Source organism: Argopecten irradians, chromosome 14 (assembly GCF_041381155.1).
Source record: "Argopecten irradians isolate NY chromosome 14, Ai_NY, whole genome shotgun sequence".
Taxonomy (NCBI): Eukaryota; Metazoa; Mollusca; class Bivalvia; order Pectinida; family Pectinidae; genus Argopecten; species Argopecten irradians.
This window is the reverse complement of record NC_091147.1, coordinates 19,364,204-19,380,967: the sequence shown is the minus strand read 5'-3', so window position 1 is coordinate 19,380,967 and position 16,764 is coordinate 19,364,204. Positions and strand designations below refer to the sequence as shown.

The window sequence follows — 16,764 nt, the reverse complement described above, 5'->3', positions numbered from 1 at the left end:
GAATATTAAGTTTTCAGAACACTAGTTTTTTTGTTCAACTTTACTGTTAATGTCAAGCAATCCAATGACATGAGCCGTTACACGACTTCTAGTGCAAACATCTTAAGGTGATATCAACCTGAACGACATCGGGCATTACACATTGTGATTTATCTCCCCTCGGTAGCTCCGGTTGAAAGTGATATGTAGTTTATTTCGCGAATGTGACGTTGAAGTTCCCCAAATCGCTGACCATACAAGATTACTGGTTGTACGATGGTTTCAATAAGCCCTTAGCTAGAAGGTTCATACCATCACCATGTATTCGGTCCTTTGCGCATCATGTCCTCTCATAATGAAGGATAGAAATAAGAGTGATTACTGTATTGTTTTTTTTTGTGTAATTCAGCTTGATATTAACCTCCAATTTGTAGCAAGAAGGTTTCCCGACGGGTTTAAAAAAGTGATATTTACAGATGAAGTAATATCAAGCAAGCGTCGACTATCCTCCATAGATAACGGCAGTGTGTCGTCAGCTAGAACAACTATTGGTATGTGGATATCGTAAATGTGTAAACCTAGAAATTAGGAATTAAGACAACTTCCTACCTTGACCGACAATTTGCATCACCTGTGAATTTTCTTCTTGTTCACTTAAGCATTGAAAGTCTTTCAGTTGGCATTCATAGCCAATTTGAATGCCAATTGGACAGAGACAAATTCCATGAACCTCGCTAGTGCTTCATGTTGGATTTGCCTCTGTCCAGTTGGTATCCATTTCGGCTATGAATGCCAATTGAAAGACGTTCACAATCACAATGACGTCATAATAAGCGATTGAAGTTCATTGTCTATATGACTGCCGACTGCGCTTGGTAAGGTTACGTAGTGGGACTGCAGTGAAAATGTAAATATATTCATATACATGATGTAGGACAAAGGCTGAAACGGTTCCCCTAGGGCCCGTCCAGTCATGTCATACGGCCATATATAATAAATTTCGTAAGACACACGTGAATTAACACTATTGTGACGTCAGAGGTAATAATGTGACGTTATAATGAAAATATGACTTTAAGCGATTTTCTAGGTGGACTAGAAAGTCAAATTCGAACCCTATTTCGCTACTCTTATATGAAAACGAAATTTTCGTCTACATTTACTAGCTTTGTGATAAATATAATCTTGTGCTCATAGCATATAAAATTATTGAAATCGTTTAATAAATTACATATTACATAGCCACTCAAGTAAGATCCTCTTTATATTGACTGACTATACTGCATGGCATCCTCGACTCTATCCCATTCCTCTTAAAGTTAACTTGTCAATAACTACTTCTCATCCATATTGTCGTCCGTTTTTGTACAAAATCCACAAGTTATTTATGACCTACATGTAGATTTATTTTCAACAGCATTTTCTGTTAATATACAGATCATTGCAATGCATTTGACATGGACCAATTGCAATCACAATATGAAACATCGCATCGGTGTAAATTGTATTTATAGGGAAAAATATTCAGAATATGCGTGTGTCGTAATGACATTTAAAAAGATGACAAGAATAGCAGAAAGGAAGTACAGTCAAACCTGTCTATAAAGAACACTCAATGACCAAAGAAAAAATGGTCTTAATCGACAAGCTGTCTTTAAATACAGTTCAAAATGAGCCATTAATGGTCATTTGGGACCTTAAAGTCGGTCTTATTCTTTTTAGAGATAGTGATTATTGTAAGGTTCACTAAATACTTAAATCCTCTCGCAAGCGTATATTCTCGAACTTGAATAGTCAAATTCTACATTGTTTGTTACCGAATTCACATATAATGTAATATAGAAAGTCATTTTAATTGGTAAATTAAACCTCATTACATTTTTAGTGTTAACTTACAAATTTCAAGTAATTGATATTTCAAAACAATGTCGTGGCAAATTTATCTAGCTATATCAACTGGAGAGAATGTTTCATAAAAAAATGAAGGAAATAAATATGCAATTTTCAGCACTGAAAAGAATATTTAAACAGATGAAACCGTTCGGAAATCTATCAATATATTCAACAATAGTCATCATATTTGTAATACAATTCGTTGGAATTTGGCGATAAATAAATAAACAAATAAAACGTGGCAGCCAATCAGCTTGAAATCTGATTAAATTACCAAAAAAAAGTGTTTGTCACTTCTATGGGTGTAGGAACGGCGTAACATCACTATCGGCCTGATATAATTATTGTCCCTATTGATTTGGAGTCAGTTTAACTATATAATAATTGCATTTCAAAGAAAAGTGTTAACTAATTAATGAGTAATTTTTTTAAATCATAGCTATGTAAAATCATACCTGTTACGCGACTGTTATTTTCAATAATATCCGTGACGCTAAATGATATATCTTTTGTTTCAGTTCCGGGACAATGCAATGAGGCATTAGTGATACAAATATTTAAAGTCACGCATTACGAGTTTGAAATCCTATCTGACATACAATTGTGATAGACATTTTTCATTTGGACATCAGGGAAATGTTTCAATTTAAACCCAATAGAAGATTTTTTTCCAGCGATTATGAGGGCATGAAAGATAGGGTTATTCCAACCGGGAATTGTTCATAGTTATTGACTCCGAGGCTCTGCAAAATATCTTATTCTCATATAATTTCTTATGTGATAACTTATTTAAATACGTAGTACGTTTTTCTACTTGAACTTTTTTAAGGACAACATTTTAATGACGTCATAATGCAAGTAATGTCATAAACCATTGTGACGTCACATTAAAGTTTTCTTACGCAGGTAAGATAATAATCTTTTAATTGAGGTTATAAAACACGAGTGTGATCGATCCGATGTATAACTTTGCCCAGAAGAAAATGATGTATTTTCATCTCATATCACATCATTTAGGAGAACTTAGCTGAAAATAGATCACGTTTTCTACCTTTGACTGCGCCATTTTAACGACTTCATAATGCACGAAGGTGATATAACCATTGTGACGTCACATTAAGGCTTTTCTGTCCAGGTGCTTATTCAATGAACATGTATTTTGTTCATGTGTATTACCTTGGACGCAAGAGAAAGGGAATGACAGACGATTGCATATGTTGTTTTGCCGAACAGAAATATGAGTAAATAATTATTGTTGTGGCTTGAGGGAATTAATACAGTGATACTACGGATCACATGGACAAATTTTAAGGACTTTAATCAAGTTATGTAACAACAGTGTGACAAAATGAAATTTGTTTACAAATATATCTATTGGTAATGTTTTACTTGAGATCTAATTATTGCTAATTGATTTTAAAAAACACAGAAGTCTCCATATCATCATAATATTATGATTATTAAACAATTAAAATATTTTGATACGTTCGAAAGAATAATAGTGCCCTTTTAATATTTGAATTTGAGTATTTTGACAGTAGATTTACAAACTATAGGCTCATTATTGCGATTTTAACGTAAATTTGTTTCTACAGCAAGCAGTATGCATGCCCTGGGTGACTGTGGTATAGTCTGTTGTGTGCTGTATCTGGAACTCTTGCCCTTTTATTTCCCTGGTGCATGCCACCGAAAACACTGAACAGACACACCCTACCCGGTCGCATTATACTGATAATGGGCAAACCAGTCGTTCCACTCCTTTTATACTGAGCGCTAAGCTGGAGTAGGACTAATATCGTTATAGACTATGGTGTCTCGGCCAAATGACCTAAGCACAAGCCTTATAAGAAATTTGATTTAAAAGTGGTTATGTTCGAATGCAACATTAAACAATTTTCAACTTAAACAACATGGATGCAAGTTTTGTACAATCTGTAAAAAGAAATGATAACAAGCGTGGATTAAATTTTAATTGTTGTTACATCTAACCTAAATAACGGGAAACAAATTGAAATATATAAATTCAAACCGTCCTTTTCAAGATAATCTGACAATGGAAGTTATTGATAAAATTAATTAAATCGTTTGGATATGTGTTTTCTTTTTGAATCTGATCACGAATAAGTTTAACTTGTATTGGCAGCATTAATCGAAATTGTTTTGTAAAATGTTAAGTGTTAACACATGTTGAAAATGTTATTGATTAATATATTACACTAATTAGAAAATTCGTTATTACGATATAATTGGTTTTTACAGGAGTATCAAATATTTCATTACGTTTGTTAACATTGTTTGGCATGTGTTTTTTTTTTTTAAAGACAAGTATTGGTTTGTTAAATTTGTGATTTTGTTTAAACAAACCCATATGACACAAGTAGACAAAAGAACAATATCTTCAATATACAATATTGATAAAACAACAAACGTATACCCTACTGAGAAAACACAAAATGGTGTAGTATTTGCATTAAAGTATTTCCCAATAAAATTTCGGGAAAGAAATGAATACAATTATTAATAAGAATTGATTAATCTATTACATAATAACGACCACTATTATATTATTAACCTTATATTTATACAGGCGAATCTAATATGACATATCATAATGCATGTACACGGATATAATTGGATACTTTAATAATAATTCGTCCAAGATAAGCTTAATTACAAAAAAAGTATATGAATATCACATATATCATATATTTATTGAATAGGTTCACTTTTTTATTTGCTATGAAACTAATCGTTAAAAATAAAATCGATTTGGTAATACAATGGACTTTGACATCATCAGTGTTTTAGTGAAGTCTTAAAACGACACAGTTAATCTGATACGGCTTTAAACTTTCAAAATTAAAAATTAAAAACATTCATATTCGTAATTTACAGCGTAAAAATAATTAGTATATTGATAATATTAAAGGTATAATTATAGTTTTTAAGAAATATTGTAATGTTAATCCCTATAGCACGATAATAATGCTCAGTTGAAGTTACACGTATTAGTACCATAGCCTATACAGTACTAATACATGTTAGATATAGAAAGATTACAAAATTACAAGTGTCAATTCAATGAAATAATTTCGTAATTGAAAATTATGTAAGGTATAGCAAAAACAATTCTAGTGGTACATTTTTCATTTTGAATACATAATCTATGAAATTATTATTTTACTGATAACAGAATCGATGTTATTTGTGGGCCCGCGGTGGCAAAATGGTTAAAAAATGTCCTGATGTGTTACCACAAGCCCTCAACCTCTGCAGGTTTGAATTCCATGTGGGAAGCTCGCAGGTACTAAACGATGGTCGGTGGGTTTCCTCATCTAGACCTGGCACGCCCACGTCAATGAAAATGGGTGTTAATATGACGTTAAACTAACTAAACGGTTGTTTCCCCACGTAAGTACTCTCTTTCCTCGCAAATAGAACTGTTCGGATGTAAGTGTAAGTATCAGTAAATAGCAGAACTGTTTTACTTCAAAACTTAATAGCAACTATTGTCTGATTGTATTTTTTAAAATCTATATACATATGTTGCATGCATGTACATGTAATGTACATTAATGTCGGACACACAATCAAAGGAAAGCTCGAGCGTTGTTTAATTATTTATAGGGATATCATCAAGGATTTCCATTTGAATACATGCAGACGGACATTGAATTGCTAGTTTTCTAATCATATAATTAGGAAACTCTGAGGTGAAATAATTCTACAGTTAAAAGGGGAAAACAACAATATACATTTATGTAGAAATGTAAAGAGCACCTTTCACTAGTAACAAAAAAAATAGTTTTAAAAACTTTCGATGTTCCCGCGGATGTTGTGAAACCACAAATCTACCAACAACTGAGCTTGTTTTATACATCATTTGAATAACTTTGTATGTCTACATGCGAAATACGTTTAACCTATTAATCCCTACATTTAAAACTCACGAACCTTTCACGTTATACAGAACTCATGTTCAGATACAGCACTTCCATCATGTTCCCATGACCACACTGATAAGAGGCAGATCCATTTGTCTATTTAGACCTAATTTAATGGTAGACCAGATCTACCATTGCCGCTATTTCATTGAACACGTCTGTCATTTCGTTTATCATATTTGTGTTATCTAGTACATCATTTACGTAACAACTTTAGCAACTCGATCAGAATTCTAAACGATTTATCCGTTAATAAATAGTATATTAAGATCATTTATTAAATATGATTAAACCAATATCATACAAAATACTAATATCAATATCAATATTAGATATGAGAAAATGTAAATTCACAAGCTTTGAACAGGCGAACCGGCTAGCTGTCTGTCACTTGCGTCAATTAAAATAAAGTTCGTTTGTCTTGTCCATGTACGTGCTTTAGACTGACAGGGAACCACACTTTTATTTAGATTTTCCTCCCACCCTTCAGCTTTGCTGTTGTTTTTTTTCTATTTTTTTCTTACTTTTCTTTCTATTTGGCAGGTCTTTACTGCTCCTTCCATTGTCTTGGTTACAATAATGCGATATTGTATAATTATTTTGGTTTCATTCCAAACTACCTTGAATCATTTCCATTTTGGTCGAATTTTTCTATTAGTGACGTGACGTCTAACTTTTTATCTTTCTACATATTTTGTGATATAAACATTTAGGATCTTTAACGAGTGTTTATTTCATATGAGATTTTATGAGACAATTCTTATTATGATACTTTTCATCACATAATCCCATATACCTACATAACAAAGAATTTCACGTCAAAAATTATTCCGAAAATCCAGCAGAAGCCGCCGTTTTGTTCCGCCGTCCTCGTAATCCTGATGTCACGTCATGTTTCCTGATCTATTTTATTGTTTCTGTCTGACGTCACAATGAATTCCCAGCTAATGAAATCGCTCCAGGTTATATTACACTAGTGACATATAAAAATATCACGCGGACGAAATCATTGGATAATAACGCGGATTATGTGATAAATTTCTTTATGTTTTATCGTGTTAACTGGGCCTGTATATTTGGGTCTCACTTGTTCGGTTTTACTTTTCCGCAGTTTTGTCTTTCGATTGTGCGATATATAACTACTTATTTTCAACCCGTGTTATATCCATTCATCATAATTCTTCCTCCAACCACTGTTCATGATAGTTAATAATATATAGCACCCTTCACCTTAAAACATTTGGATTGACAATAGACCTTTGTACACCCCTTAATTTTGTATCATAAATAGATGTCGCACAATTCGCTGACACCAGAGGATAAAAATGGCATTTTTGCGTTGAATTTATGACAAGTGCAACTTACTCCGAGGTGATAAATACCCTATTTGACGTCACTTACATGACAATTCAGCTTACAACTATGACAAGGTTAAAAACCAAATGTATAATGATATACACTTAATGGTTAATCTTGGTCGGATAAAAAATGAAAAAATATATATAAATAGGCAATATTAAGGAAGCAAGACAAATTAATTGCACTGGGTTTTACTCGCACTATCTGTATATTGTTATGTATTCTGTATCAAATTGTTTCAAATAAGAATATTCACTAACGCTTCTTTTAGCTGGTTATGGCACGATTATAGGTCACAATAGCACCCTTACAAATTAACGCCACTAACAACATAGTAAATTTTCTAATGTGTATAGATTAGTAATTCCATTCAATATTTATTAGCTCAGTGAATGGGGCGTGGTTAAGAAGAATGGCACGCGCTAAATGTCGATTTTATTTGCAACACACGATTGATCTTAGACGGCACATGTTCCGGGGTTGGTGGAATCAATCAGGATGGAATTTGATTGGTCCGGAGACGAACCTATGGCCTCGTGCCGTGAAATTGACACATTGTTTTATTTTTCAATGTTTTTATATTTAATTCAATATTAAATGCCACCTGTACCAGGTTCCCTGACATTACAACGGTACCAGCCGGTATATGCACTCGCACAGTACGTTCGCACGTGCTCACGTTCCAATTTTTATGTTCATATTGAAATGGAATAAATTGACTTATATCTGTATTTCATTGAATCGTTGGAACCTACTGCTGCAAAGAAAAGAAAATTCGCATTTTCGAGGAAGATATCTACGTGAAACATGGATCTATGTGTGCGACGCAAATCTTCGTATGATATTGACAGTTTGATTGGAAAGAGTAAGAAAGATAAACCTTCTTCGAAAAGTGGTGAGCATATGCTTATTATTATGAACCTGCTTTTTACGTTTAATAGTTGTTTTCATTTAATTTTGTTTACATTAGTATTATTTTGATTGCTCATTCAGTATATCAAAGCTTTCCGAATTTTCTTTGAGTCTGAAAGGTACAATAACACTACCTTATACGGATGATTATCTAACACCTGTCGCATGTACAATGATAGGAGATGACCCATGAGCCTGGGATAAATCAATCATGTAATCTAAATGAAAAGATAAACAAATAAAACATATCAATCGTGATATGTATCAAGAGAAATCAATGAAAGGAGATAATTTATTAAGCAAAAACTAATTTTATAAATTTAAGACAAGGGTTTCATTAAGGTAGCTATGTATTCTGAGTAGAGTATAATCTTTCATTTCAAAATGTGTTTGACATGTGAACATAAGCACTATTCAATACATTTGAATGCACATAATACGTAGTAGCAAAAAAAAAAAAAAAAAAAAAAAAAAAAAAAACATAAAAGAACGAATAATGAAAACAGGTGTCATTTTCAGGAGATAATTAAGAAAAAAATCCATAGCATCAAGTTAACAGTAGTTGCTTCTGAATACAAATTTGAACAGGGTATTGAAATAGGTTGAATTCCGAAATGCTTACTTTTTATTGATACATATTTCATTGCAGTATTATATAATTAGTGTTAATGACAATCGATATATGAAATGGAAATAAAATATTCAAAATTACATTAGATATTCGTATGGTGTTTATCTCCTTTGCACACCTGGCTTTGCCTTTGAAAAATCCAATAATAATCGTATAATAAAAGTTGTCCAAGCATTTTTCACCTTATCTAACAATTATTTTTAAAACATGAACAATAAACAATTGACATGCTTAGGCTATGATATTAGTAGCATGCCAGGTGTCTGTACACATTAAACCTCTCAGAAATACTTTTATTTGCTCTTTACTTCGGAAATCTACGAATACAGAAGGAAAACAACCTAATTTTAAAAGTAAACACTTAAATACGTGGGAGGGGTTTCTCCATTTTCAAGTTTAAACACTCACCAAGTACTTCGTTTCTACAAGATTTTTGTTTAACTCATAAAGTTCGAAGTGGAACAACGGGGGGAAATGAACCATGTTAAACTGAAATTGAGTTTTACATTATGTTAAACGTAGCATTGTTACACAAGAAATCCATTGTGATACATCTACTTTCTTGATTCTGTATTTGATTCAAGTTTTATCTATTCGTTCAAATCATCTATATTTGAAATTACATATCATAATGAGGTAAAACGGTATAAAGCTAGTATATTGTATATTAATAATCCGAAATATAAGGCCAAAATAAATTGAAAGTAAAATCAAAATCATTTCTATGGAATATATATTCAGCCACTATAGGGCCTTCCTCAGTCCGAAATAACACTAACACAACGTGTTCGTCTACATGTTTTCATTACATATAGATTTTGTATTGTTAACTTAATTTATGTAATGACATAAACATACCATTTTTTTCAAGACGTTTGTATAACTTTTGGTTCTCTCTTTTTCCTAATTATGAACACATTTTAAATTTGTTCTTGATTAGAAAAGGTAAAGTTAACACTAAAATATCATATATTGTTCCTGCAAATTGCATCAGTAACCAATTACATGTAGTTTGTTGTCTGACTGCAATTAACTAATACCGGAAACACACTCGCGTGCGATTTACTCTCGCTTATGTCGCCAAGTAAATTCGCGAAAGTTTATCTGCGCGAATTAATATCTACATCATCAATATTGACAGGAATTAACATTCAATTGTTAAATCCAGGAATAATTATTTTCGTCAGCTTGTTTTGAAATGAAAATCGCGAACTTTAATAGCCGCGAAAGAATATTGGTTTACAGTGTATGTTATTGTACATGTAGTATCATCATGGTTTGCCAATTATTGTGTTTTAACACCTGTAAGATCACTGTCTAATAATATTTCAATTTTTATACATCCTAAGGACATTATTTCTCTCAACATGCAATATAAAAGTTAAGATAACGTGTTGGAAAAGAAAGTGAACATCTATTCTGAAATATCAATGAGCAAAGTATATCAGTAATAGGCGTGAAGGTAAACGGGTTTCAGTTACGCGAATAAATGCTAGAAATATTTACTTGCGAATAACATATTTTATCTATATGTTTATAAAGTTTATTTCATACTAATCTTAACTTGTTTCACGATTTTATTATTTTCTATCTAATACCAATGTATATCGGTATCCTTATATTGTTTCCACTGTACAAACTTCAAAATGAAAAGAACTACCGGTATAAGAATGAAACCACCATGCTATACTCCGAGGACTTACGTACATAGGTAGCTAGTAAAGCCTTTGAATTATTTTTATCGATAGAGAATGTTGACCATTAGTCCAATAATTTGTATCGTATTATCCTTACAATTTGATTTGTATTTGTAATCATAATTTATTTAGCTTATAAAATGAAAGTTGTCAACATTACCATTAATAGGTACAGGCCTTTGATGTTTTGTTGACATTCCCACATAGCGGTGAATTCTAGCCTAACTGTGAATAGTTGATGTATATTGATTACCAGGACTATTATAAAATCTAGATGTTATTATGTAAGGACACCCACGGCTTTGAATAAACATTTTCTTTAATTAGAGTTTATTAACTAAGACTATTGCGGCAAAGAAACGCCAGAAATTCTGTTTATTGATTATTAGAAACGCTTTCCTTAAACGATTTGTTTGTTGTACAATTAGGATTTCGATCTGAATATTTTACGTAAGATTTAAATCGAATATTATTCGATTATTATTTTATTGAAAGGAATTGTATAAATGACCAGATGAAAAGAATGTTATTCCTGTGTCTTAATTATTTGTTTTCGTTTGGTAATTAAAATCTCTATGTTATGATCACAATTCAATTCGTTTGAACGCAGGTCAGAATAGCCACATGTAATAATTTCTATTTTGAAATTTCATAACAGAAATCTAATTTGTCCCTTATCGAAAATATCAAATTTCTTTGAATTTAGGTTCCTTATGTCTGTCTTCATTATAATTTAGACATGGTGACTAATCTTTTTCGCGTGTTTCTTGGAGAAAGTAATGAAATAATTGGTTTTCCTGTGTTTTGGAATAGTCCTATTTAATAAAATAAATTCAGGTATCTTTTCATAGACAAAAATAAATTCTATGGCTTATTAATCAACATTGCGATATCAAATACATTTGTATTTTGTGTTTCATTCATTCACATCTATAATCATTATGACTGCCAGTTGATAACAGTAAACAATAGGGTTTTTTTGGCGTTTTTTTGTATAAGTTTGCTATTAATTAATCATAAAAAAATCTCTGTTAAAGTAGTCCTTCGTGGAAGAATACATAAACAAACAGGATTATATTCAAACAATTTAGTTTATAAATAAGTAATTAGTTTTTGAAATGATTCCTGTACATGTATCCTTATTTTTATAATTATTAATTTAAATTATGCTTTTGAATTGTTTTTTTTTGTCATGGAGTATTTTATTTACAATTAAAATGTAAGGACCAGATTTTATTTTTCTGCTACCAATAATTCAAGTACATACTTGTTGCAAAAAGAATATCCTTGCGATATTTATTAATTACAGATGTTATTTCCGAGACACAAGAATGTAAGTTAACGACCAGCATGACGTCACTAAACTACGAGATGGATACATCACCTGGTGACGAGAAAGGACTTCCCCGAGCTGTGATATCCCCATTAAAGATCCCGTGCCCTCCCTCAGCTAAATGTCTAGTGGATTTTTCTGGGCAGGAGAGGAGTGACTTGAGTCCTGATAATCATGACGCTAAAAGTATGACGTCAGCTTCTGATGACGTCACAAGTGCAGATGGTGGGGATTCGGAACCTTTTCTTCATTCGTACAACATGCTTGGAGAACTCAATACTCGTAATAACTATCATGGTGGTCGTGCTCCTTCCGGTTTAGATGATCGCGAAATGGAGGATTATGGGAAACGGAAGCAGAGAAGGTACAGGACCACATTCACAAGTTTTCAGTTGGAGGAACTCGAAAGAGCTTTTCAGAAAACGCATTATCCGGATGTTTTTATGAGGTAAATATTACGCAAAGGCTGGTTTGCTTATCTTTTTATAGAACATTTTTGCATAATTAAGTGTATGTGTTATCCATTACATGCCATTCTTTTACACCCCCCACGCATTGACGAAATTGAATTTATGGTAAAATACTAAACTTCAACAGAAAGACGAAGAAAAACGCACATGAAGTCATCAGGAACATTTCCTCACCTACATAATTACTTCATCTAGGGTATTGATAGATACGCAACCAAAAACATATCATTTTATTATTCATTAGGGTATATATCTACCTTATCTACCTGGCTATATAGCATTACCTTTGTCTGTTTTAGGGAAGAATTGGCCATGCGGATAGACCTAACCGAAGCCAGAGTACAGGTGAGTGACAGTTGAAGTGAAGCTTACAAAACATTCCCTACTTCAAGCCAATTCACCTACTGTAAAAAGATTATTTTTCGTGTGCTATTAACATTTGAGCATTTCGCATTCTTTGCATATCGAGAACATTAATCGCAGAGAAAATCCATCAAGCAAGTACGGAAATGCGAAATTATTTCTACGCGAACGTCAGTTGGTTTACAAAAATTCTTTAAGGATTACTGACCCCAATATTGAATGAGTATTTTCAAAAATTAAAAAAGTCGTTCCTACACGATTTACTATATAATAAAAAGTCTGTAGCTCTTATATTTTCATAACAATAATTTAAACAGATTTCAGATTTTTAAACATCATCAAAGATCCATTTCAATATATCTGTGGGCTCGTGTATTTGTCTCTCAATCCAGATACGATATTTCGCTCTTTTGCGCTATTCCCATTTAATGTACATGTCAAAAAATAATACATTTACGTAATGCAATTTCAATGCTATGAAATATGACAGAAAAGAACCGTGGATATTCAATTTATGATAGATTATTCCTTATAGTGCTTATGTGACCCACCTGGTCAAATAGATATCTACGTTTATCAAATAATTTAGCCAATATCTTTCTCAAACTATTAAGTTGTCCTAATTTTAAAAGCAATCTGACATCACTCTGATATTCGATAGCGAGCGATGGTCTGGTTTGTTTGAGCGGACATTTCTCAATCTCAAGTGACCCTGATGGAGTCGTGTACACAGGCTGGGTGTGAGATCAGGAATCTATTTAATCAGGCACGCAGGGATCAATAAGGGGATACACAGCTCACCGCCGTGATAGACAGCATCAACACTTGTATTAAATTGCTCACCACTTCAATCTGGTGGAGGAGGCTTGAAAAAATTAGATATTTATCAGTGGTAACTAATTGGGTGTAATTGCGGTATTATCAAATCGGGTCGAGCAAATTGACGAGAAATGGATACGACTGAGCAAACATGTCATATGCCACTTTAAATATGCTAATGTGATATTCAATCCAACCGGCCCTTATATCCTGAAATGACTTGGTGATTCTGTCAAATTCAAACGCAAACATGTAGTTTTTATAAGAATAGATAATATGAATAAAATTTAATATAAGTGTGTGTTGATATATGTTATCCGCGTTAATTGATAGGTAAAACGCACTATAAATAGTTTGGTAGGTGGGTGGCGGTATTCCAAACATAGAAATGAAATTTGAATATTTTTTACTTTCCCTGCAAATACTAGAAAATCATATTAAACACTTCAGTCTAACGGTTAACTTATACTGCAAACATCCGCGGACAGATACCAAAAATATGTTATTTAAAAAATCTTATTTTTGTTGTTCAAATACTTTCTTGCCTCAAGGTTAAGGTATATGAATCAGAATGAAATCGAAAACACGATGATTATTAAAAATAATATAATAAACATCTAAATTATAAATTTTAATATTTTCAATATAGAGTACAGTATACATATAGACAGAAGTTATTAGAATACCATATCATATTAAAAATAACAATTTTATTTAAAGATGGATTCCGGCGTAAAGCAAATATCCTTATTTAGGAAAAATGAAGTAGGTTTGCGAGAATGCAAATGAATGTTAATTGTGTGACAACCAATTTGTAAAATAATCATTTGTTGGTAATGTATTTATAAATCTAGAAATTGTCCCAAACCCTGGTTTTTATATTGAATAACAAAATATCTCAATGGTACGCCTAATAGTTTTTTCTTAAGTGTCTTTTTACTTATCTACTGTAGCATATTTTTATAATATTTCTTCTGCTTTTAGTTTAATTTAGAATTTCTTCTGTATTTTGCATCTTTTCTGTTGTGTTTCATGAAAGTTTATTTTTATATCTTTGCAGGTATGGTTTCAAAACAGACGCGCCAAATGGAGAAAGAAGGAGAAAGTTGGCCCTCAGGGCCATCCGTTCAGTCCTTATGGAGGTTACACCAGTCCCGCCACATTGTCCCCCCGATCTATCGTCTCACCCCAGCAGAGCTACACCGAATTGTTAATGAGGGCGTATGAATCTCAGCTATACCAAAGGAACGACGGTCATTTTGTGTTCCCTACAAGTGCTCGTAACATCTGTGCTGGTCCGACATTGTCACCACCCGGTTTATATAATGTAGCCTTCCGCGGTGTAATGTATCCCAACGCTAAAACTTCTAATATCCCTCCTCCTACGATGTCATTCCAACAGATGTTTGCTCAAATGACGTCACAGAATTCCAAAACACGTGACACAATAACACTTCCGGTTGAACACAGCATAATCGACGGTGACCAGAGAACATCAAGCATCGTGGCATTAAGAAAGAAAGCACGTGAACACGAGGTCAGGATCGGAGTGGAAGGTCAAGGGAGTGCATGATAGAATCAATAGTCTAATTTATATATTTTTATCGTCATGTTTTTACCGAATAGACGTATTTTTACTTCTCAGTGCATATTTATTCCCTAAATGTTGGATTCAGACAAAACATTTGCTGACAACAAAGATAAATTATGGGAGTGCACAGAGTTGAACATTACTGACATATTTTAGCATTTTTATCAAGTGGAACTTGATATTTGAATATATGAATCACTTTATATTTTACATGTCATTATCCATTCAATTTTCATTTTGCTTTAGCCATGAAATGTATTGATTGTTGTGCCATTTTGTAACCTAAGTTACCTTTCAAGCATTGTTATTGACGCACAGTTTATTATGACCAACATGTACGTTTAATTGTAGCCATGTGGCAGGCTGCCGGGTATGTGTTTTCATTCATATTAGACATTGACCTGCCGGTGGCCTTATTCGTGAGTTATACGGATGTCTATGAGGCCATCTAAACGCCGGTGATAATTACGGAAATTGATACCCAAATAGTAATTGCTTTTTTTATACATCATTATCAAAACCGCCGATTTAAGTGCAATAAGTTTATGTGTACATTTTAAATAATTAATGTATTTTTAAGAAAAATTGTTTCGTTATACTGACCTGCTAATTAAACTTTTTAAATCAAAAATGTGGACTCGTTATTTGTCAAAATCTTATCTTATTAGGGTCTTGATATCGTAGGTAATATTATCCGAGGCTTTTCTGAGCCGTATACGAGAGATATACAGCTGATGTTTAACGCTGTTCCTTGTCGACCGACTCGAGATTCTGTTCAGTGTTATTGTAGACATCAGGTAAAACACCACGGTAATCAAGGATTTTTTACGGTCTGCACATAGAATCATCAAATTATGCAAATTCCAGACATTCACTTCAGTTTTGATTTCGATACAACTTTTCATGGATTATGTTTTCTGTTTACATTAAAACTGGCATATATATTGAATTGAATCATACGAAAATAAATATAAAATAATAATTGTCATCTATCGCTGTTTAGCATGATCTTTGTTTTGACGGATTCATTTTTAGTCTCATTGTCATCACAGGCAGTCAGACCAATGATATCTCAAATCGGTTTGCCAAGTGGACAGGGATTTCTCAACTCGAGTTTAATATTTTGGAAAATCTTACACCAGGGTTTAGAAATCCCTGTCCACTTCTCATCCCGATCTCAGATTCTATTGCTTCAATACTTCAGACAGAAAATGGCGGACTTTCAGTTATTGTGGAATATTTACATCGAACCATCACCACGATATCTTCTTTGATTGTGTACCATACAAAAGTGTACCGCGGTACACAAACGAATAAAATATACTTCGTTTGTGTACCATGCAAAAGTGTACCAATGTACACAAACGACTAAAATATCACTCAAATGTGTCCGGCCACTTTCGGCCATCGTAGAGATACAGTACAGAACATTTACCTGATACATTTACTTCCACTCAAACTCACTCACTCGAGTGCAATCTAACAATAAGGCATACTTTTCCTATTCTGATATACACTAGCGTACATTTGTACGTTGTTTTCAACTGTATCACCCTAAAATGATACCACAACGGCAAGTTTAGGACAATTTAATGACATTTTGTCGTCAAATGTATTTAGTATATTATACAACATAGAAATGAGATAAGATGATATTTTATATACACAATCAATAACGTCATTAATGAACTATTTCACCATCTACACCATAATTGGAGATGGTGATTTTTATCTCATTACACCATCATCTAAAGAACACAAAGATATGTGTGT

General features: G+C 32.7%; 1 protein-coding gene across 1 annotated transcript; it reads left to right on the top strand.

Annotated features, from left to right (window-relative positions):
- Positions 1-7,823: 7,823 nt before the first annotated feature.
- LOC138307580 (retinal homeobox protein Rx1-like) lies at positions 7,824-15,621 on the top strand. Its single transcript, XM_069248381.1, has 4 exons — positions 7,824-8,070; positions 11,725-12,196; positions 12,518-12,563; positions 14,461-15,621. Exons 1-4 carry the CDS (start codon positions 7,983-7,985, stop codon positions 14,971-14,973), a joined length of 1,119 nt encoding a protein of 372 aa, XP_069104482.1. The 5' UTR covers positions 7,824-7,982; the 3' UTR covers positions 14,974-15,621.
- The last annotated feature ends 1,143 nt before the right edge of the window (positions 15,622-16,764 follow it).

Coding starts and splice junctions, on each gene's coding strand:
- LOC138307580 (XM_069248381.1), top strand. CDS start 7,983: ATGGATCTATGTGTGCGACGCAAATCTTCGTATGATATTGACAGTTTG. Junction 8,071..11,724: donor TAAACCTTCTTCGAAAAGTG/GTGAGCATATGC, acceptor TATTAATTACAG/ATGTTATTTCCGAGACACAA. Junction 12,564..14,460: donor TAACCGAAGCCAGAGTACAG/GTGAGTGACAGT, acceptor ATATCTTTGCAG/GTATGGTTTCAAAACAGACG.